Here is a 23,794-nt window from a genome sequence, read left to right on the forward strand (position 1 = left end):
AAATTTGGCTCTCAAAAGAATTGTTAATTGTTGTACTGCTGATCTTTGGCTCAAAAAGGGAAAAAAATGACTAATGAGTTGGCCGACCACTGATCTAGACCAAACATAAATAAAAAGCTCCTAGAAAAATTCCAGTATAAATGTTTGCTAGGGATGTAGGTGTGAAAAAAATAAAACAGTAATGACAATTATATGAGAAAAATATTTATTTAAATTCGAGCGTTATGATCTAAAATATCATTTATTCAAACTATACATAACAATAAATTGTCAACAAAATTATTATCAAGAGAAAAGCAAGCTCTCGTGTATAGTGGCCCACAGCACTCAGGATGACCGTTATCCATTTCAAATTTAACAAACTGTAACCAAACTTCGGGATCTTTCTTACCAAACTGTTGGGTAGCTATTTCGTGGCAATTCTTCAATGCTTTATAATCTATAATTTTTTGTAAGCCCTCCAATTTCATCATAGTCTTATGCAGGGCCATTGCAAATGGAGGTATTTTAACCATCTCTGAGTATTGTTCTCTAGCCACAGCTATACCACCAATATTATAAAACGTTTGGAGGATAACTGGTTTTATGATAATGGCATTATTTGCAGACAATCTCAAACTCTCGTCTTGAAGTTTCTTTAACTAAAAGAAAGTCATTTATACATCTAATGTGTAATGTTAAAATAATGGGAACACCACGATTAATTTAGTATTTTAGATTTGTTTGCAAGGTAACTTATATTACATTTGGCAACTTACATTACATATAATTTTTAAGGTAATTTGTATTTTAAGAACAGTATTTTTCTAACACAAAAATGATGGGAAAAATTATATTATTAGGAAAACATGTATGTAGAAACAAATTCTTTTCTTTATTCTAGGCATAGGATAAAATTTTAAATCAACATCTTTCACCAGTATTTAAAAATATTTGAAATATATAAAGACTGTTGACTTAATGCATTCTGTCGGAATAGCCTCGATATGTACGTGTATACAAATTTAAAAAAAATTCAATCATCAACCGTACAACAAAATATTGTCAAGAAAAAAACGAAATCTGACATTGGTCTTTTTTAGATAGTCACAGATATAGGTAGTTGGTAAGTAATAATACACACTGCCCTTAAGAAATTAAAGAAAAACTAAATACTTTATATGATCAGAAATAATAATAATAATTAATTGTATATATATTGTAATAACAGAACAACCAACTGCACTGATACTGTAAAGTGCTTTGTGGCGTTTTATTATTTATTTATTTATTTATTTATTTATTTATTTATTTATTTACGGACAAAGTCCATTATAAACATTACAATTAAAAGAAATTTTTACAAAGGAATAAAAAAATATAAGGAACAGAAATAAGCAGCAAAGACAGATGATAGATTTTTTAGATTAAGTAAAAAGCATAGGCTAACTATACAGATTCTTTAGCTGATTTGTAAAGAAAGACATCCTTACACCATAATAATCAAGATCTTGATGATCGTTCACCCGCCTGATCATTCTGGGCAAAGGCGACTGTGCACCATAATTGGTCCTGTAGTGACCGAGGAAAAGCATTTCATTATTTCTTAGTCTACGGGTGGGAACGTTAAAAAGAATCTTTTGCAAAATTTCAGGGGCATCAATGAGACAGTTCATAATTTTATACATGCAGATTATATCTGCAATGCATCTGCGTTTTTCAAGACTTGATATGCTTAAAAACCTCTCCATATCAGAATATGAATAGTCTCCTCTTTCCAATCCCATCTTCCATGCAATTTTTCTTATAAAACGATGTTGAACTGATTCAAGGCGCTTGATATGAACAGCATAATGAGGGGACCAGATTACAGATGCATATTCAAGAATAGGGCGAACTAAAGAGCAATAAAGTGTTTTAAGTGTAAGCATACTTTGGAAATCAGACTATATTATAAATCATTTTATATTATATTAAAATGGAGTTAAACCAAGGTACTATGTATCTTGTTATAAAATATGTATGACTTCCGACAAAAAATAATTTGTCATTATTTGAATGCGAAAAACAATTTAAAAAAATCAATATTGATTTATTTTACAGAAACAAACAGTCAACAATAATATAAAAACATAAAAAAGATATGGTTTAAAGACAGACCAGCAAAGTTTCTAAATAAAAATCATACATATTAAATTATGGTACAACAAAAGGGTGTGTTTGTGTGTATTTATGTGGGAGTGTGTTCAGGTGTGTGTAAGCGTGAGCATAATTAAATAGCAAGTAGGAGCGTATCGCAGCCAAAAAGAATAAGTCTTAATTTATTTTTAAATAAATTAAGGGGCATGTTAAATATATCAATAGATGACAAAAAAACATTATAGGTTGAGCAAGAACAATAGAGGAAAGAGTTTTGTGCATAGTTAGTGCTACAGACTGGCAGATGGAATAAATACTTATTTCTTGTCACGCGAAAGGAAACATTAAGATTAATTTTGGAGAGTAGGTAAAAAGAGTCTACTTTATTATTTAATAATTTATATAAATAGCATAATTCAGATATAGTGCGTTTATTTTCAAGGGTAAAAAATCCATTTTGTTTAGTAGATTGGCTGTAAAGGCGAAGCGTTTTATTGTTTTTATAATCAAGGTATTTTTAAAATTTTCATTGAACATTTTCAATCCTTTCAATGCTTGTTATGTATTGTGGGCTCCACACAACGGACGCAAACTCCAAGTTACTGCGTACAAAAGTGTTGTATAAAGTCTTAAATGTATTTGGTTTTTTAAAGGGTTTGGAAATTCTTAAAATGAAGCCCAGCATTTGGTAAGCTTTTCCAGCAATATAATTTATGTGAGACCCAAACAGCAATCTACTATCAAGAATAACTCCTAAGTCTCTAATCTTGCTAGATCGTGATATGGAATTATCTTTGATCATATAATTGTGCGTAATAATTTTTTTACTTTTAGTAAATGTCATTGAATAACATTTTGAGGTATTAATGTACAATTGATTTTTATTACAGTAATCAATTTAGACGATCAAGATCTTCTTGGATATTTACAGTGTGATATATCGTTGACATTGGCAAAGATCTTTGCATCATCAGCAAAAAGTATGCAATTTAGTAGATTTTAAACTTTTTTTCTTATGGCAAATAAACATTATTATCAATGTAATGTTTGAATTAAATTCTACATTTTATTTTGTATTCCTTCTCCATCACAAGTCACTAAGCAATGTATATACTTTTTATCAGATTGGGCTACACAAATCGCTTCCACAACCTAGTAAGAATCTCGTTATTAAGATTGCGAGTTTTGTACGGTGCTGGAAGTAAAATTTCTATTTGATTCCTTCATTCTTTGCTTGTGTTCGATGCGGGATCAGAAGGTAGCCAGTAAGAGTATGTGCATATTCTGCGCTGACTAATGTATATGTGAGGGGAGAGCATTGCCAAATTTAGATTTTTTGTAAGTTAATTGTAAAACTCCTCCACAATTTATCGCATTTATAGTAATCTAAATATTAGGTACATATTATGACTGATAATTAATTTATTAACCATATATTATAACCATTATTTGGCTAAATTTAGGGGAAGCAATGGTTCCATGCATTCATGGACAGACCGCACATGCTACCTACATAATATCACATTATTCCCTTTCTGCACCTGTTGGTGCATAGGGCACTGCATTGGTATACCAATCGCAGCGTACCGTGATAATTTTGTTACGTAGAAGTAAGACGAACAGTCTTACACTTCAGGTCCCAGTCCAGGGACTGTGAAATATTCTAGTTTAATAACACATTTTTTAATCAATATTTCATGTCTACTATGTCCGGAATCGAACCTAAGACCTCTTGCATAGTAGACAAACGCGCTGACCACTAAACTACAAGGCCGACATAATGTATATCAATATGTATAAATGATTATAATGTGATTACTATTTTTACACATACCTTGTTTAAATCTTTAGTATTTTCCAAAAGAATAGTCCACAAAATAGTTCCCTTTTCTGCTGGTAGAGCAATTTCTGCTTGTTTGAAAATTTTTATCAGATCACTCTGATTAGATTTGTTTCTTTTCAATCTTTCTTCCCATATATACTCAGACATAGGGAGATTTACACTAGCTTCTTCTAGCACCTAAACAAGAAATAAGAGAAATTATAATACATATAATATAGCACATATTTAGCAGGTAGACAATCACCAAAAGGATAATTAACTATCACAAGTCTGGAAGATTGTTAAAATTATAAAATTTGTGAGAAAAAATGGAATGGAAAAATGCATTAAGTGAAAATGATTTTTTGTACATAATTTGAAACTAAGTTAATTTACCGGGAACTTGTTTACTTTTGGAAGGCTCTTATTTAAAATATCAAAATATTTTTTGCTTTAGTTATATGCTCCTGTGTTTATTTCAATACATTTTAGTTACCTTACTAATTTCTTCTTCAGAGGTTTCATCGTAGGATAACATATCTAGCCATAGTTTATACTGATCCTCTGTGAGTTGTGCCAGCATATGACCCATGGTTAAAGCTCTCTTCAATATTTGCAGTTTAGTAAGTTTATCATTTGAATCTTCAACAGTTAACTTAATTGCATTTTTTATATAGGCATTGCAAGCGTCAGCATGAGGAATCTAAATGTACAAATTAAAAAAGATGTCTATAATGCTTGTAATTATTAATGGTCACATTATTTACAGAATCTTCAAATCAATCAAATAATCACATTAAATACACAATTTTAAAGGAATAAACCACTAAGCTTCTATTTCAGAGGCTTGTCAGCAGGTGGGAAAGAGAGGTTATGGAAGAAAGTTATGAAAAATACAGCACAATATATTTCAATGTGTATTATCTTTCAATATGTATTCTTTAATCCAGGATTCTTTATTGCCTAGCTTAGAACGGGGTATGTAACCTTATAAGCTGGGAAAAAATTAAAAAGAAATGTAAAAACAGTAAAATGTATAAAAAAAAACATAATATAAATACAGTAGAACTCTGCTTATCCAAAATTCGGATTGCCAACTATCCGGATCATCGACAGGAAATAAAAAATAAAGGTGATGTTGTAATAACAAATGAAAATAAGCATTTAACTTTGCTGGACATGTTTAAGAAAGTATTTAATGTGATTCCAATTTGGTGTATTATTTCAAAAGCAATAAGAAAGTGATCTTAGGGTAAATTTTTGTATTTTCTTTCAAAACTTTGCCTTAATTTAGTTAATTGATTAAATTATCCGGATAATGTCTGGCACTCATTAATTAGAGTTTTACTGTACTTATTAGATAGTTATAATAAGGTAGGCATCAATAAAAGGGGGTTTATAAAAAAGAAAAAAAAATGTAAGCTTTTTTATTGTATTGAAAAAATGTGCACATTTGAAAAAAAAAAAAAAAACTCCAATAAGTGCGTAGGTTGTCACAGTCACCATTATCAATATGCACTTTTTTGGGTGGTTCCATGTAAGTCGGATTCGTTCCGACGTTTCGGCTATCATCTTCAGGGTAAACTGGGTGTTTTGTAGAAAAAAAGTTTTTATGTACTAGTAATTTGTACTGTGTTTCAGTCGGCAGCAGGCACATTCCGTGTCATTTTTGTAGTGCGTAATGCCGGGAACCATGTTGAGTTTAATTTCAGCCTGTCGTCTTTGTTTAAGTTATTTAGGTTTTTGTGTATTTCAATTGCCTCTTTTATTATTCGTGCACTGTAATTTCTAGGTTTATGCGAAATCTTTGGATCGAAGTTGAAAAGATGACCCGTGTCCATAAAATGTTCAGCTATTGCAGATTTTTCAGGGTGCCCTAGTTTACAAGCTCTTTTATGTTCATCAATTATTTCCTTTGCTGTGCGCCCTGTTTGTCCAATGTACACTTTATCACATCCTTGGCAGCTCAGTTTATAAACTGGTTCAGTTTCCAGGGGGTTCTTGTCTTTCGGGTTTAATAAGTGGTCCTTTATTTTTCCCACAGACCCAAATGTTATTAAAATATTTCGCTTCTTGAGCACTTTGGCTATCCTGTCAGCAACATTTCATATGGTAGGTATTAGAGGTGGGTAAAATAGCAATAACAGTTACCGTTTTACAAATTAAGCTGTTTCGTAAAGACATTAAAAAAAATAACAGTTTAGTGCAGTTAGCGACCCCCCACCTGCTCCTCCTAACAATCTCAATTTAAGTATATAAATCATTTTTTTGCTTTCCCTTTCCCTAATCGCATTAAATATCATGTTATGAATAAAAAAAAATATGAAAGTTTTTTCCGTAGCTCAAAATTTTGATAATTAATAAACAAAAAATGACTAATTTTCTGAAATGTTTTTTTATTTAAAAAAATCATAATTAAATTTGTTTTATAGGAACCATATTTTATGGAATGACGTTAATATTTTTTAACTTAAAACTTTTATTAAATGCAAATAGAAACCTTTGAATTCACAAAATGTCATTTCATTTATACCTATAATTATGTTTTCATTCGGGTTATATGCGTATTAAATGTAATTAAATATTCACTAAACATTTATAATACATTAAAATTATCAATATTGTATATACAAGAAATTTTCATTGTAAAATGCGCAAGTAAATTGGGCGGGCTTTTTTTACTTACAATGTTTACGTGAGTTTACACTAAAATTAATGCACTCAGTAAACTTAGATAAATAGTGCATTGATTAAGTGCCTCAATACTGTATGTGAATTCCGACAATAGTGTATGGAGTAGGGATGAATGGCGCAAAAACATAAAAAATATTACCCAAGTCATATTTTAAATAGTTTCTTTGAAACTAAGATATTTTTAAATGGTGAAAAAGCTCATAGTTTATTTAAAATGGTAAAGTTTTCCCGTTCTTTTAAAATGTCTTAAAGGTTACAACTGGTTATGACACTGTTCTAGTTTAATATGCTTCTACGTTGTGGAAACATCTTCAGTTTTTGGTGTTATTTGTATAACGGTAACGACTTCATACTGTTTAAAATTTCGAATATATTAAGAAACAGAAAAAGGAAGCACAAGGTCATGGGACTGCGCGGGTGAGGGGCGGAGAGAAGATGAGCCGGGGAGATTTCACGCGTATATATGTACGTACTTCTTCCTTGGGAAATAGTAATACGAATAGGTAGGTATTATGGATAAAGATTTGAAGTTAGGGCGAAGCACGGTATGGAATGCGGCGGGCGTTGAATTATTGTTCGCGCTAAGCGCAATGTATTTTTGTATTTACTCCTGCGCTTGGTGATCTAGTTTTTGTTTTTTTTTTATTTTTGTGATTTAATTTATTTTTGTGAAACTGTTTTAAGTGTTTCGGAGGGGTAATTGTTTTAAAACTGCAGTTACAATTGTTTTTACCATCTTTAGTAGGTATGCAGTTCCCTTTGTAATATATTTTTCATTAATCTTCTTCTTTAGAACTTACACAGGATCACTCAAAAAATATACATATTGTCAATTCTCCCAATTCAATAAAATCTATTTATCACTAAATTATTTTCGATATAAGTAGTTTTTTCCTTTATTAGGCCCTTTTACCAAATCATGATACCATCTACTGAAAACAAGTTACATGCATTTATTATAATTTGTAAATGAATGTACCTCATGTTCGGTTCATGTCATCGTGTTTTGGTAAAAGGCTCTAAATAAAGGAAAAAAAACCTCTTATAACTATACAAAAATATTGGAAAATGGAATACACTTTGAAATATCAAAGTATTTAAAAAAAAACTGGTATAAATATTTTTGATGAAGCCTTTGAAAGCTAGGCATATAAAAAAAGTTTTTGGACAAAAAACTTGTAAAATGTATTAATTGGTACGGGATTTCCCAGTGAAGAGATACACTATAACCGAATCATATTTTTTATTAGGAGAATACTAAATAAATAAAAACTAAAAAAAATAATTTCCTGCTAGAGATATTATGTACAATGTACATAAATTATTATTTAATAAAAACATATTACAATAAAATAATTACCTTGACAACGGCTGTTTCATACACATTAAAAAAATTTGCAAGATTCTCAGGACATTTCTTGAGGAAGAAATCTTCTTTTAATGATTTCCAGTCAAATTTGTGTACATCTTTTCCCTGTGACGAATTGTAACAAAAAATAATATTATATTATTTTTCATGTTACATTCAATATACAAAACATATGTGTATTTTCAAAAATCTATACATATGTGTCTTACCTCTAATTCACATTGTGCGATGAAGGCCCACGCTTCTTGTTTATCATTGTGATTATTCCACAGTTCAGAAAACAGGTTTTCTTGAAGGGACGTAGCAAAATCAAATTTGTTAGCAATTGTACACAACTGCACAACCATAGCCACGTCCGGAATATGTTTCAAAGAACTTTTCATAAATATTTTAGCTCTCTCCAGTTGTGTTTCCTATACATTAAAAAAAATAAAAACAACATTTTTTATTTGTTTTTAACAAAATTAGGTAATAACTTTAATAAACATTTTCATATTGTTATAAATATTTATTGCTGATTCACTGCTGTACAGTTTAATATTTGATATATTTTGAATATAAAATTGCATAGGTATTTTGAAAATGTTTTTGGGTATGTTACCTTTTTGATTTCCAAAAAGTATAAATATATACATATTTTTTAAATATCTAAAACTCTTACTCTATTCTCTTCATCTTGTTGCGCTGCTATTAATTCTATTTTAAAGGCATCAATATATAGTTCTAGACAAGTTGGGTGTCGTTGCAAACCCTTTACAGCGAATTTTCTTGCAGTGTCAACACTTGACATTTCTTCATATTCCCAACGACAAGCCAACAGCCATACTCTGGCTTTATCACCATGAACCTAAAACATTAACCATAGTGTTTAATAAATGTATGATAAGTGTACTAAACATATGGTTTTTAAAATTAGGTTCACATTTTATCAGTTTTGCATAAAACAGTAGCAGTACATTTTTCAAAGATACATTATTAAAAATAAACATGTTTTTCTCCTTTATTGAGGTCTTCTACCGTGTATCAATAAAAACCAAAGGAAACATATGCAAAACCACCAGTAAGACCAGCGATTATTTACAGTTCTGAATGTTGGACTGTAAAAGGGTGCATGAACAAAAACTCCATGCAAGTGAAATGAAGATGCTCACGTGGTCGAGGGGTGTGACATGGCTGGATAGAATAAGTAATGCACATATCATTAGTGGCAGTTTCGGGGTGACTCCAGTAGCAGAGAAGAGGGAATGCAGACTGAGATGGTATGGCCAATAAGCGAAGCACAGTTTTTATATTATGAAATTGCAGTCAATTTTCACTGAGAACTTTCACAAACTATTTTGAAAATTTTAGAAGTGATTGATTGATTGAAGTCAAGCAAAGTAAAAACTTTTTATAGGTTAATTAAAATAGACGAAACCAAAAAATTTCATAGTGAAACATTAGTATAGTCCCCTCAGTATAATGTATATATTAATCAAATTGAAAACATTTAAAAGAAATTTATAAGGAGCCTGGAATATCGTTTTGGCAACATTGAAAATGATTACGGCGCATCTTTGATCAATGTTAATGTAGAATCACTACAAAAAAGGCGCTTTACATGTGATTTGATTTTTCTTTTAAAAATTCTAAATAATATGGTTGATTCCCCGTATCTTTTACAAAATATTGGTTTCCGTTGTCCTCTTCGCTATACCAGATTAAATTCCCTTTTTTATGTACCAACTTGTAAAAACAATTATACCTCCAATTCATTCATTAGACGTACCTGTAGAAATTATAATGGACTCAGTATTGATGTAGACATTTTTAACTGCACGTTGCATTTGTACAGAAAATTTCTTCATGGGGTCGATTATTTGGGATAGTTGCTGAATGTGCATCTTGAGTGGTTTATGCTATGTATATGTGCCGCATATAATGTATATGTTTGTGTATGTTTTATATGTGCATTCATGTGTGTGCGTGGATGGCTCGGAGTGTACATTCGGTATTTTTATTTATTTTAATTTATAACCTCCATGTAAAACGTAAATGTTAACAATTATTCTTTTCTCACTTGAAATTCTTATTTATTTATTTTATTTGTCACATTTAATGTTTATATCTTTCGCATAATTGATTAAAACTTAATTGGTCTTTTTATGTTAAAAAAATGTTGTTTTTAATACTTATTATACATGACTATGTTTTCTGAATAAAATAAAATAACACATTGAAAACCATTAGAAATAATATTCACTTTCGGACATAATCATTACCGCCAAAACTAATATATGTTTTAAGAACACGGTTCATTTATTTGAGAAAAATGATGAGATTGAAGAATTCAAGAAATACAGATGTTCAAACTTTCTTAAATTCTATTTTAAGATTTCGACTTGCTTGAGAAAACTCTGAAAAGTCCTGTTACAATGGTGTCTTTAATTGGAAAGATACTTAGCATGAGATACTTACTTGAAGTAATTCTTCAAATATTGCCGTGATGCAAGAAGAAAAATTTACTCTTTTACAGAATATAATGTAGTTTAACCAAAGCTCCAAATCACTTGAGAAACGATGCACCAACTCCTTATATAATTTTCGTATTCTTTTACATAGAGCGTACTCAATTTCAGCTTTCTTCTCATTCATGGAAACTGCATTCCTTCGGAGTTTTATATTTTGAAGGAGAATACATTCGTAGGCAATGTAACTTAAAAAATCTTCTTTACGCTTCGTTTGCCTATGAATCTTATATTCAAAATCAGTTCTTTTTTTAGTTATTTCTCTAAAACAAAGGGACAAATTGAGTTTTGTCAATAAAATGCCAACAACATGGTTTCTGTTCAATTAATATATTTATACCTTATTTCTTCAACTGTGTATAAATTAATCCTTTTCATCTGTTCCAACTCCGACAGCATATCCTCAATACGTCGGTTGACGAATTCTGCCATTCTTAGTTTTTTTTATAACCTATAAAAAAAACAATTATTTATATGCTCGATGAAAAGTATTCTATCTCTACAACAACAAACAGTCATTACACTTTGGAACTACACTATAAAAGCAAAATTAAGCTGACAAAAAGCGTTAAACATGATAAATATGAACGAATATTTTAAACAAAATGTAAGTACACCAAAACAGCTAAGACCATGAATTAAACTATGCATACATTGTTTTATAACTCTTACCTGTTATGTTAAATAATTAAACAATTTTGACGCTTTGCTCACTTTTCGTTTTGGTTTCTTAACAAAGTCTGCCTCGTTCGCCTCTCCATTGACAATATTGACATTGACAACCAGTTGACAACTTCACACGTGCTTGCATAGACGAAGTGAAAGAAAGCAGCACAAACTATACTCTTAGGTAAAAGCAAAGATAAAATCATATTGGCTGCTTGTTGTACCTATCGTATCTACATAGGGTTCAGTTATTAAAATCAGAGATATTCAAACTTTTGTATGGGTGTTTGAGATGAGTTACATTGTTTATCATCACATCATCACCCTGTTCTTGGCACTCATCATCCTATCAATATCTTTCACAGTATTTCCATCCCTAGTAAACGTATTTCTCAGATTCACAATTTATTCTACCTGATTCAGAATATCTCCGTTCACACTGATCTCACATTGAATTATATAAAATATAATAATTATTTTTAAAAACCATCAGATTCTAAACTAATTGCAACAGAGAGGGAAAACGTTTTTAAAAAGTGAGTATAAAAGTTGACTGAAAAATGTTTTCCCTATTTATTGCAATAAATTTAGATCTAATCCAGCATGTCTGCAAACATTTGGACATACTCAAAACATTGTTGAACAAACCACAGAATATGGCATGGTGGGATTTTAGTTATTGTAATATATATATTTTTTTAATACACAGGTGTTCTTTAAACCCTGTCACATCCGAAACCACAATGATCAGTATGGGCAAGAAGACATATGAGCATATTAAAAAAAATATTTAGAACAAAGATAACTTTTTAAAATAAAATATTTAAAAAAACAAATGGTTGCTTACTTCTGCAGGGGAGAAGTGAGGGGAGCGCGGCGCAGTGTCAGACTCCCTCCTCCTCGTTTCACCCCTGCAGAAGTAAGCAACCATTTGCTTTTTTTGATATTTAATTTTTTAAATTTTTATTCGTTCTAAAAAAATATTTTAATGTGCCAATATGTCTTCTTGCTCATACTGATCATCGTGGTTTCGGATGTGACAGGGTTTAAAGAACACCCTGTATGGTAAAAGTGTAAAAAATTATGTTAGTGTAAATTAACAAAAAATAATAATAAAAAAACTTCAGATTCGATTCAAAAACATTCATTATCAAATCACCATTCGTGCATACATTGTAGACTTTTGCTACGAAGAATAGCAGGTCTTTGTTGCTAGTAAGAGCATGACATCATCAGTATACAAAAGACAATTGACAGTTAAATAACCCATTTTTGCTCCCTCTTTCATGCAGTTATAAATGTATATCTCGAACAACTATGGTGACATTACACATTCCTGTTCGACTCCTTTCGGAATATCGAACCACAATGTGAATGGCATGTTTACTTTCCCACTTGCAATACTGTCCTTATGCAGTGACGCAATAGCCCGTATCAGGTTACCATTCACTCCACACTCAGATAAAACCTTCCACAATTTTTTTCGGTAACCTCTATTAAACCCTTTTTGCTGATTGACAAATGCGCAGAAAAGCTTGAGGTGTTAAGCCTGAATTTTTTCTGTCATATGTTACTGAGCCAATGTTTAATCTATACACCCTCTCCCATTTATAAAGCCACTTGTATATACAACACTCTATCTTAAGTCACTTTTCTTCAGTATTCTACGATACATTTTGCCAACAGCGCTTATAAGGTGAATGGCTCTATAATTTCCGCATTCGACCTTAGAGCCTTTTCCCTTGTACAGAGGCATAACAACAGCCATTCTCTTATCTGGGGAAGTGTATTCCTCCCCTAAACATTAGTTAAAAAGCTTATGCAGCCATACAAAAATTATTTCACCATCCGCCTTTAAAAACTCTGTCGCAACGTTATTGAAACTTTGTGCATTTTCGTTCTTCATAAATATACTTACCAGCAATTTTTATTTCTTCCATACTTATCTCCCTCACATCACCATCTGCATTTGTGAGAAGGTGGTGCACTGGCTATATTTTTTGTGTATGTTTTGTCCACTACCTCAAAGTATTTCTTCCATTTCGTTTTAATTCCACTATCATTCGTCACTATTTTTACATCATTTTCTATTACTGCTGTCATACATCCCCCATCATTACTGTTTTTGGAGTTTTTAATAGCTTTTCAGAATATTTTAATGTTTTCTAGGAAATTTTTTGTAATTTTTTACTCCCTCACTTTCCTTCGGCGATTTCTTTGATTCATATACATCTTGTTTCACTCTTTTCTTGCATGAAATATATCATCAACGGAAATCCGTTACCACGTAACTCAAATATATCCACTTTAGAGGAGAGAGATAAAAACATTTTTTTAATCTGTGTTTAGAAAAATTATGTTTTTTTAAAAACATTTTAATTTTACCTTAGATATTTTTTTTTGTTTTTGCTTGCAATGTTAAAATATTTTATTTATTGCCAAATGGCATATCTAGATGACTTTAGGCAGTGATATTACATATGCGGTGATGGATTGCCACCGATGGTATGTACTATATATTATCATAAACATAAGATATAAAAATAAAATCCTTTCAAGATGTTTTTTTTTAAATCGATTGTACAATTTTTTTAAACCTACATTTTCTTAGGGGACCCAAATAATTACAAATGACTATTGCATGTTTAAAAATATGTAATAAGCATTTATCATAGCGGAAAAAAATAATCTCGTGGGTTCATTAAACATACTAAAACCTACCGTTTCTTCTCTACTTTATAAGGATTGATAATCTATTAATATTCTAACATATTTAATAATTTAAAGTGTTTTCTTATACTTTGTGTAGATTATGACAAATGATTTTGTAATAAAACAAATAGTATTTGTGTATCAAAATATATTTTGTGTTTATAAAACAAAAGTAAATTACTGTTTTAATTCACATTACGATATTTTCATAATAATATTCGAGTAGTTAATAACATCAACTATGTACATTTCAAATCATAAAATATTTAGTTTAATTTTATTAATAGTTATCTTAAAACAATCACTTCAAATATTTAGACGCCCAGTCAGTGCGAGTGAGAAATGATGCATTTTTTAATGGCTCTTCTTCACCGATAATATATCCTGAAAAAATGAAATTGTTAGAAAAATAACAAGAAAAAATCTACAACTGTGAAAAATATACCTACCCGCTATTTTTAATTCAGTATAAAATCCCTAAATAAGCACAAGATTTTTTTTCTATTTAAATATTTACATACGGAAAATTTGAGTTTTTTTCATTTTTATTATTAATTTATTTTTAATGAAAACAGAAATACTTTTGTTTTTTATTTTGTAAAATATTCAATTAAGAGGTCATTTTCTGAAAAAGGAGTAAATAACTGAGCTAGAAAAATTTATATAAAGTTGCAGTAGAGCGAGGTTAATTAAGTTAGGTTAGTAGATAGTGTTTTTGTAAAAAAATGCTAATCTTTATTAGCATTTTTTATCCTTTAATAATAAGTTAAATAGGAATAAAAAAAGTAATTAAATTAACCTGTATCTTTTTGAATTTGGCCAAATAGAGATGTGTCTAATTTTTGCCCAGCATAGTATCTCGACGTGTTAAGGTATTGTTCTGCAACTGATTTTTCTTTTTCCTAAAATTAAAAAGTAAAGAAAATGCATCACACAACATTTTTATGGGTATTGAAAAAATCGTTGCCTCATTTAAGTGAATTATTGAAACTATACATTTTTTGATGGCCACAAACTCCAATCAGCCACATTCGAGTTTTTCCTGGGGAACACAGTTGCCACATTATTGGAGGCCTTTAGTACGCTGTTGACTGCTGCCATTTCTGAAACATTTCTGTGCCGTTGGCTCGGAGTATCCCCAAAATATCTGAAAAAAATATTCAAAGAATAGTACCATCTGTTTCAATTATCAATCACATCATTATAATGCCACCATCATCATTCTTTATAGTCCAGATGACACTTAATTAGTACACCAATCGCAGCATATGTCTATGTATATTTGCTTTTGTCTCGTACTTAATGTGCCAGTCAAGGGACTATAAAATATTGCAGTGTACACCTCAATTTCAAATAAATATTTCGTGTCAACCATGTCGGGAATCAACCTGAAACCTCTTGCAAAGTAAGCTAACACAATACCACGAGGAAAATCATCTTGAAATATTATGTTGATGTATTTTAAAACAGCCAAATCCCATTAGAAAAATATAATTTATTTTTAAATGAAAACTTCATGATTGTATAAAAAATGTGCTCTTTTAGCAATTTCTTCAATGAATTATTATTGCTGAAGTTTATTGCTCATCGGGTCAGTTTAACATTTATTTATTTATTTGACGGACTTATGCAGTCTATAAATAAATAAAATTAACGAATACCTTCCGAGATGGATATGGCTGCTTGCTTTTGAAACAGATTATCACAAACATCAAGTCACAATATCAATCAATCACTCTATTTAAAAGTAATATATTTTTTAGTAATTTTTGTACCTATTTTGAGCAGAGGGTTGCCCAGCAACATATCTAGAATTGCTCAAATACTGCTGTCTCGCATGACCTTTTAAGGGTTTTAAAATATCATCAATATCGAAACCTGTCCCTCCCATCCAATCCTTCTGTTGGTTGTTTGGGTTGTTGTCATTTGTAATTTTTCCACTAAAAAATAAACATTATCATTTCCATCAATTGGTAAACGTAATATGTGTAAAGTCATGTCATGTGTCAAAAGAGAAGGATTTATTTTACCAACCCCAATATATCAGCAAACTCATCGTCAGAATTTTTTTCCGTGGCTACGTTGACTCTTGACTCTCGTCTTACTGGTATAGGCGCTGCATAACTGCTGTTTACTGCTGCTTGTAGGTGAACTGGATTTCTTCAATCAAAATCAAATAAATAATTAATATTCATAATTGTAACATGAATTTTAGTGAATTTATCCCCTCCCACAAATGCAATTAATTGATTTGGGTATTTTCAGAAATATACGGATTTTTACAATTTTAATGTCAAAACTATCAATGTAAAGAAAACAAGTTTTCATTCATCATTTTCGGGTTTAAAAACGGGCACATACAAAACGGCTCGTGGCTGGCGTCACTTCACAAGTCATGCCCACCAATTTTGCTTCTTACAAACATTGTGGACAAGTGTGGCGAGGTGACGTAATACATTTCCTATTTTGTTCTATATATATCATGATGTGTGATGTTTAATAACTTGATATATATTTAAAGTGTTTTTAAAATTATATTAAATTAAATTATAAGGTTTTTTTTCAATTGGAAGGAGGCATTGAAGGAAACTAGGGTATGGGAATCGTGTTTTTTGATTGCACACTCTTTCTGACCTTAATTTTGATTACAATTTTTTTTACTAATCCCGTGTAGGTTAGACTAGTTCAGATGTTCGATTACCGTTGCAGGGGCTATTTTCAGCGTGTACTTAACTAAGTCTACCCTGAAGATGGCTCCTGTAATGGTAGCCGATCACCTAAAAAATACCATATATGTACCATGATAACAGTGATCGTGAAAATCCCCGCAACTATTGAATCTCACCCACGCAAATAAAGTTTTCAAACATAGGCACAGTGGTTAATGTTACACAGTGCATAAAGTGGTCACTCTAACCACCAAATGACAGTTCAAAGGCTATTTTAATACCTAGACTTCCATTTTCTTTTCTCAGACAAGTTCTTTATCTCATTTGTAATATTAAATTTTAAAATCTTACCGAGCTCTCTGTGTTGGCATATAACTGGATATAATAGTTGGTGGAACAACTTGTACAGTCTGGACTTTAGTTGAGGAGTTGAGACTTTGGTAAGGTCCTCCTTTTTTAGCATTCAATCCACTTTTAATAATTCCATTAGCCAGGTAGTCTCCGGCCTGCTTAATCATAGCCGAGTTTTCTGCTGCTACCGCCCCCATAAGGTCGAGGTTGCTAGCGTTCATCTGTTCTGTTGTTAGGTTTGTTATGTTAACTAACTTATTGCTAATAATTATCTTATTTCCTATAACGCCATTGTTAATGTTCTCGTTGCTGCTATGTACGGATGCTTTTATTGTTCGGTGGATTGGGTGCATGGATGCAGCAGAATTTCCTAATTTAGCGCCTAGTTGAAAGTACGGATACCTATAAAAATAGAAAAAAAAAAAAAAATCTGGTTTATAGGGTAAAATTAATATATATATGAAGTATGGACAATGTATGGAGATTGGATGTTAACTCAGAGAAAATAAAATGTCGCCTCATAACATCTTATTTCCTTTACATATGCGAATTGTGGCACCTCACTATGGCTCAAAACAACAAAACTGAGTTTTGAAAATAGTGTCCAGGAAAAACTATAGTTGTGCTATTGTGTGATTTTGCGAGGGACAAAGAAATTAAAGAATTAATTCAGAAACTCCAGGGGACATCTGTCATCAAGCAGAGGTGATACAGCTGGCTTGACCATATCTACGGATGCCTCCTACAAGCCTTAACTACGCTTGACTACTTTACAAGGCACCAGGTTTTCAACATCCTGGATGTCCAACGCTAACTATTTATGTCAGAACTACGGGACACGAATCTGACCTAGAAGGATGTGCAGGAGTTGGCAACCTACAGAGAGGCGTTGAAGATATTTGTGGATACCATATGCCTCCAACAAGGAAGCTGTCATGGACCGATGATGATGATTGAGTAAATTTCCATACCTGATGTAAATGAATGGGAAAATATGTTCACTTCACACATAATAAACTTATGTATGAGCATAGATATTTAATATTACCCTTGACTTTATTTGCAAGATTAGTAATATACTATTGTTTTATCATACAAGAACTAAGAAAGAAAAAAAAAATCGAAAACGGAGTTAGATTTTAATTTATTGTGCTAGAGCACTACAATTCTGTTGAAATTATGATGATAATATTTTTATTCCAGCTTGATTGGGCGGATAATGCAATATCCAACCAGCCATCTAATCAGAACAAAGCATAACATAATTAGGAAAAAATAAAAAAACAACATTATTCTTATAAAAATTAAACGAAAATGAAAATTATAAAACAAATAAGTTTTAAAATCAGTGAAAAAACGATTTGAAGATAATAAAACTAAAAATGAAGGAGAGAAATCCAAATAAAATAGTGTGTCACTTAAGTGTCCTGCTCCAATGCGGCTAATAATATATGTAGCTAAGCTTTACCTGAGGATTTATAAAATGTTTCGAACTCCTTTTTAACGAGCAGAAACAAACTTTTCATTAAAATTTGATTGGATTTGCAAATGCAGAAAAATAATTCTGCATGAAAATGATCAATAAGTCCATATTAAATAAGTTGGACAAATTTAAAAGCGTGCATACCTCAGTGCTTGCTGTGCCGTTGGCCTTTTACTTGGATTCCATAAAAGCATATCTTCTAATAGTTTCATCCCTTCACTTCCAGCTCCAGACACAATTTTCTCCAGTGGCACTTTAGTAAATATGGGGAACTTAAAGTTCATGGCATTAGCGAGTTGGTAACCCTCTGGCCAGTCATTCTGAAAAGAAGGATTGCTTATTCATTTTTCCAACCAGCATTATTAAAGAAAATAGCTCAAAGTCTTGTATGTTGACCGTGTTTAAAAATATATTATAGACCATTATTTAATTGTTCTTGTTTGTCTTTGATACATAATTTTATGTTGTTTTTGTTCAGTTTTGTGTACATATGTTTCTTCATATAACTGTTGTAATTGATTTAAACCATAAATACAATAAATACATAAAAATGTAAACAGACTGGTTTTGATTCCCAGAGATAGATAATATTGTATAACAGTCCATGTTAAGTTAGGACAAAAAAGAGAAAAACAACAAGGATGTTGTCAACCGGGATCATAACAATATGCGTTTTGCATGCTTCATACTTTATTTATTTTATTTTATTAACATAAACGGCAAATCTGCCTTTTACAAACATTTATAATACTAACATTAATTAATAAATATAAATATATATATATTTTTTTCAAACATAAATTTCCTTATACCCAAGATTTATAAAAAAAAATTAAGCCTAAAAATTATACAAGATTTATATTTTAAAAATTAACCTAAAAATTATACAATATATTCAGTAGAAAGTTTAAATAAAAAAACATTCTACAGTAATACAACAAGAAAATCATAAATACTGTTTCATACAGCTGGCAAAGTGAACAAAAAACTGTATATATTATGAAATGCATGAATAAACAAATATAATTACCATTCACCATCTTTGAAAAAATTCAAAAGGTTTGTTCTGTAGGAATAATACCCTACACTAAATATATCAGATACGTGGGAATAACTATTGCCGAGTTCATGAAGTCCATTTAATACGGCATTACAAGTATACACTGTCCGTGAATTGTTGCTACAAATACCTCATATTTACAGTATTTACACCTGATTTACTATTTACATGTTCATTAAAATAAAATAAATATTTTAATATGCATTCTGAGGCAACAACTTGTAAAAAGACAATAAATAAAAATGGTGATTGGTGAAGTTAGATGCTACCCAAGATTGTATTTTATAATGATTTCTTGGCTATGATAACAAAACGTTAGATTGTACCCCAAAACTTTTGTAAAATGCACGAAAAAAGAAAATAGTTGTAAATTAAACATATTTTTACATAATATATTTGATAGTGTCATCGTTTATTCAATGCATATAGTGATAACATAATTCAACAAACTAACACATGACTTGTCCACACTTGTGAAGTCCTCATTATTCGTACGAAATTCCAGCAATTATTTTACAAATGTGAATCTTGAAAAAATCACAACACCTTATAAAAAACCCTTAGTTTCATAGAAGAATCATCATCAAACCCTAATTCGTACCAAATGGTGTAAAGGGTACTGCATTGCAATGCAATTCACCACTATAATTAGGCCTCCTGGCTTGTTGTGGTACAAAAAAATATTTGAAAAAAAGTAAAACTTCTTTATTGCTTTTTAGACATCTCTTGTTTTGATTTATAACTTTATTTTTCTAAATACGTATTTCTAACTTACTCTGTCTGGGGTTCCTAGAATAGAGCATATTTTGAATATTTCATCAATTTCACTGTTTCCTGGGAATAGTGGCCTGAAGGTGTACAGTTCTGCCATTATACATCCAACCGCCCACATGTCTATAGGACTACTGTAGGCAGTAGAATGTAACAGGACTTCGGGAGCGCGGTACCTGCCGTAACATAATGAAAGCAATAATATAAACTAAATTGTTTGTGGAAGGGCGATAATAATTGAATTATTTAAATGGACGTATATTTAGAATTTGTATTTTTCTGGTATTTTTGGAAGCAAACTACAGTATTAATTATTATGATATTATTTATATGAATAAATGTTTTTATTCAATATTGTAATATGTAAAATAATGAACAAGTTCAATATCATAATTAATTATTCTTTCTTGTGTAAAACGTTTCTGCTCAACACAGATTTCTTCACAGAAATAAATGCTGACAATATTTTGAACATTCCAAAATGTTTGTAGACAAGGACTGAATTCCACTTTCTAGGAGTTACCAAGATTGACATATTACAACAGAGACAAGAGATATTTTTTAATTTTTAGATATTTTTGAAAAGTATAGACATTAACAGGTCTTATGACTTGTTTTTAGGAAGTTGTGACTTTTAAGAAGTAAAATAACTGAAAAGTTAATTACTATGGGTGAGATTTGTAGGCCTGAATTATTTCACTTACTAGGTAGTGCCTGACAATAAATAAGTTCTCGCTGTTTCTCCACAGATGAAATTATCTTAGACTTTTTACATAGGGAAATACCACAGCTAACTTCATCCTAAAGCTCACCATAAGGCTTGAAATGACAGTATTTGTTATTCTGCTGAAGTTTACACAACATATTTAGATATAGATAATAGAGTATTTCTGGGGAATTTTACTGAATACTTGTTTTTAAAATCTACAGCTGAAGCACATTGAATTCTTGCAAAAACTTACGGTGACCATGCTCTGTTGGAACATCACCGAACATCATCATCATCATAATCATCTCTGCTTTGCACCATGATCAGCTGGGTGAAGTGTATTATGAGCTTCCAAACCCAATGAAACCACCAAGGGAGATCACTATCGATCACAATTTATGCGTTTGACCAGAGAATTAGAGGAAAAATGTTCTTAATATGAGGAGAGACACGACAAAGTGCAGCATGACAATGCTCAACCACATGTTGCAAGGCGAGTCAAAAAATACTTGAAAATGCTCAGATGGGAGGTCCTATCCCACCCGCTGTAATCATTGGATATTTCTCCTTCCGATTACCACTTGTTTCAATTGACGACTTGTGACCTGGCTGAGCAGCACTTCCATTCTTATGGAGATGCCAAAAAATGGCTCCATTTATGGATAACCTCAAAAGATGAGTCGTTTTTTCGAGATAGTATTTGTATGCTGCCAGAAAAATGGGAGAAAGTAGTTGCTAGCAATGGACAATACTTTCAATGACATGTTCTTCAGCTCTTTTACATAAAAAAGAATCAACAGATGGAAGAATTTAATGAATAAATATGTTGAAATATAGGCAGAGTGTTTAACGTTACACAGTGTCTAAAGTGATAACTTAAAAGATACAATGACCGGCCATAATCCCCATTAATGCTTAGACATCCATATTCTCTTCTCACTTAATTTTTTTTATAATGTATATCATAAACCATAATACCATGCACTAATGGATTATCTTTTTCAGGTGTGGTTTACAGTTTAAGGTGGGCAAGCTGTAATGTCTATCAATTAAAGTATTTTACCATCTAGTAGAAACATAATCCGTATAGGGTGGCCTGGAGCGAACTTCTCTAGCTAAACCAAAATCAGCGATTTTGACCAATTCTGGTCCCATACATAGTAAATTCTCTGGTTTCATATCACGGTGGAAGAATCCATTACGGTGCATAAAGGCCAATCCCTGTAACACCTAAAGAAGAACAAAAACATTTTAACACGGTATTGAGTATTTAGTTCTATAATATTAATACTCAAGAATTAATTGATTGCGTCTAAGGCGTAAAATAAAAGAAAACAATTGATATCATTTCGTCATTTGAATTTTAACAAAAAGGTTTCTAAGTTTTTACTAAGCTCTTTATTGTACCATTTTTAATACAATTTACAAGTTTTAAGCGCATATTTTTTTCATACTTACGCACCCATACACACGCACCCTCTCCCTCATTCATTCCCACACGCACATGTATCCTCTCCCTCATTCATTCACGCATACACACATTCACATACACATGAATACAAACGTCACACAAATACAATTACTAAACTTCTTTTCTTATATATTATGTGTCATTATATTTACAGTGGATTTTTTTAATTGGCTTTAGTATTGTTAAGATTTTTCTAATTATTTTGTTTATGTAATAGCTGTAAAAATCCCAAATAAAATAAAATAAAATAAAATAAATAAGGATAGAGCTTTATTATCGTGATATCAATGCTAAATCAAGGTCATTTTCGTCAATTAAAATACAATATTCGAACAAAATAATAAATGTATCTTTATATTTGTATTGATATTTACCTCAATTTATTTTTTTAAATAAACCATCAGAATATATTTTTTCAACAATTTTTTTTATTTAGTCTTAAAATAGTACACACAGGAATAATACATTAATGTCCTAATATTAACTTATATCTAATTATCATTAAAATATATACTAATTATCACAATAATATTGACCTCTAAAATGTTTTTTTTTAAATGAGCCACGAGAATATATTTTTTCAATATGATCACAAAAACATTTACCTCTAAATTACTATTAAGGCCATGAGAATGTTCTCCAATCCTTTAAATGTATTATGAAAAAAAATTGTGACGTATAGAACATATTATTTGTAGATTCCCTTAAATTTTATTATTGTTTAAATTGTGAAAATAATTAAGAGACGCCTCAAGAATAAAACTGATTTTATCATAATGTATACTCATTTTACAAATTACTAATGATCAATGATGCACAGCGATTAGAGTTTTAATGCTGGGCTGTTTTTATGATTACTATGGATAACTTATATAGCGCCAAGATTCATGAATATTGATTTTAATTTGTATTATAGATAAATAATGTAGAGTATCCAAAATCCTAATTAACCCTTTATAGGACACCTAGAATGAAGTAGTTAAAAATATACCACTAGAATTGAGGTATTTATTTCCAAACATTTCCAATGAGAATTCTGCAAGCGTGTGTCAGTAGTATGTTAGTATGTTATAATATTTCTACTCGGGGAATAAAATAATACAGTACAATTAAAATCCTAAGAAAGGAAATTAGTTAGAGATTTGTCTGCCTTGTAGTGTGGTGGTTGTAGCGATTGCCTGCTATGCTTGAAGTTCCGGTATTGTTTCGTGGCAAAGTTGACATAAAATATTTATTTTATAGGTGATTTTATATGCAATATTTCATCGTCTCTTGACTGGCACCTGAGGAGTAAAACTGATCTTATCTTAATGTATACTCGTATTACAAATTAATGATCAATGACGCGCCGCGATTGGAGTTCTAATGCAGTGCCTTATGCACCAACAGATA

The 23,794-nt window shown here is 30.8% G+C and overlaps 2 protein-coding genes across 3 annotated transcripts; both read right to left on the reverse strand.

Moving 5' to 3' along the window:
• Positions 1-182: 182 nt before the first annotated feature.
• Positions 183-11,345, reverse strand: LOC148274137 (U3 small nucleolar RNA-associated protein 6 homolog). 2 transcript variants are annotated; one of them, XM_088237582.1, is made up of 9 exons: positions 11,183-11,345; positions 10,851-10,961; positions 10,461-10,773; positions 8,665-8,850; positions 8,213-8,416; positions 7,995-8,108; positions 4,437-4,643; positions 3,953-4,138; positions 183-641 (listed from the first exon to the last, which is right to left on the reverse strand). In XM_088237582.1, the coding sequence occupies exons 2-9, from the start codon at positions 10,940-10,942 to the stop codon at positions 246-248; spliced, it is 1,698 nt and encodes a 565-aa protein (XP_088093708.1). In that variant the 5' UTR covers positions 10,943-10,961; positions 11,183-11,345; the 3' UTR covers positions 183-245. The 2 variants fall into 2 exon arrangements, with proteins under 2 accessions (XP_088093708.1, XP_088093709.1); XM_088237583.1 differs by having other exon boundaries at positions 11,225-11,343.
• A 2,676-nt stretch (positions 11,346-14,021) lies between these two features.
• On the reverse strand, positions 14,022-22,157 carry LOC148274138 (uncharacterized). The gene is made up of 9 exons (XM_088237575.1): positions 21,995-22,157; positions 20,227-20,398; positions 18,536-18,711; positions 16,909-17,310; positions 15,923-16,048; positions 15,664-15,828; positions 14,885-15,035; positions 14,688-14,790; positions 14,022-14,272 (listed from the first exon to the last, which is right to left on the reverse strand). The coding sequence occupies exons 1-9, from the start codon at positions 22,138-22,140 to the stop codon at positions 14,190-14,192; spliced, it is 1,524 nt and encodes a 507-aa protein (XP_088093701.1). The 5' UTR covers positions 22,141-22,157; the 3' UTR covers positions 14,022-14,189.
• Between the last annotated feature and the right edge of the window lie 1,637 nt (positions 22,158-23,794).

The sequence above is a fragment of the Micrasema longulum genome, unplaced genomic scaffold, assembly GCF_059751315.1.
Source record: "Micrasema longulum isolate JH-2025_06_02 unplaced genomic scaffold, ASM5975131v1 h1tg001743l, whole genome shotgun sequence".
NCBI classification, from domain to species: domain Eukaryota; kingdom Metazoa; phylum Arthropoda; class Insecta; order Trichoptera; family Brachycentridae; genus Micrasema; species Micrasema longulum.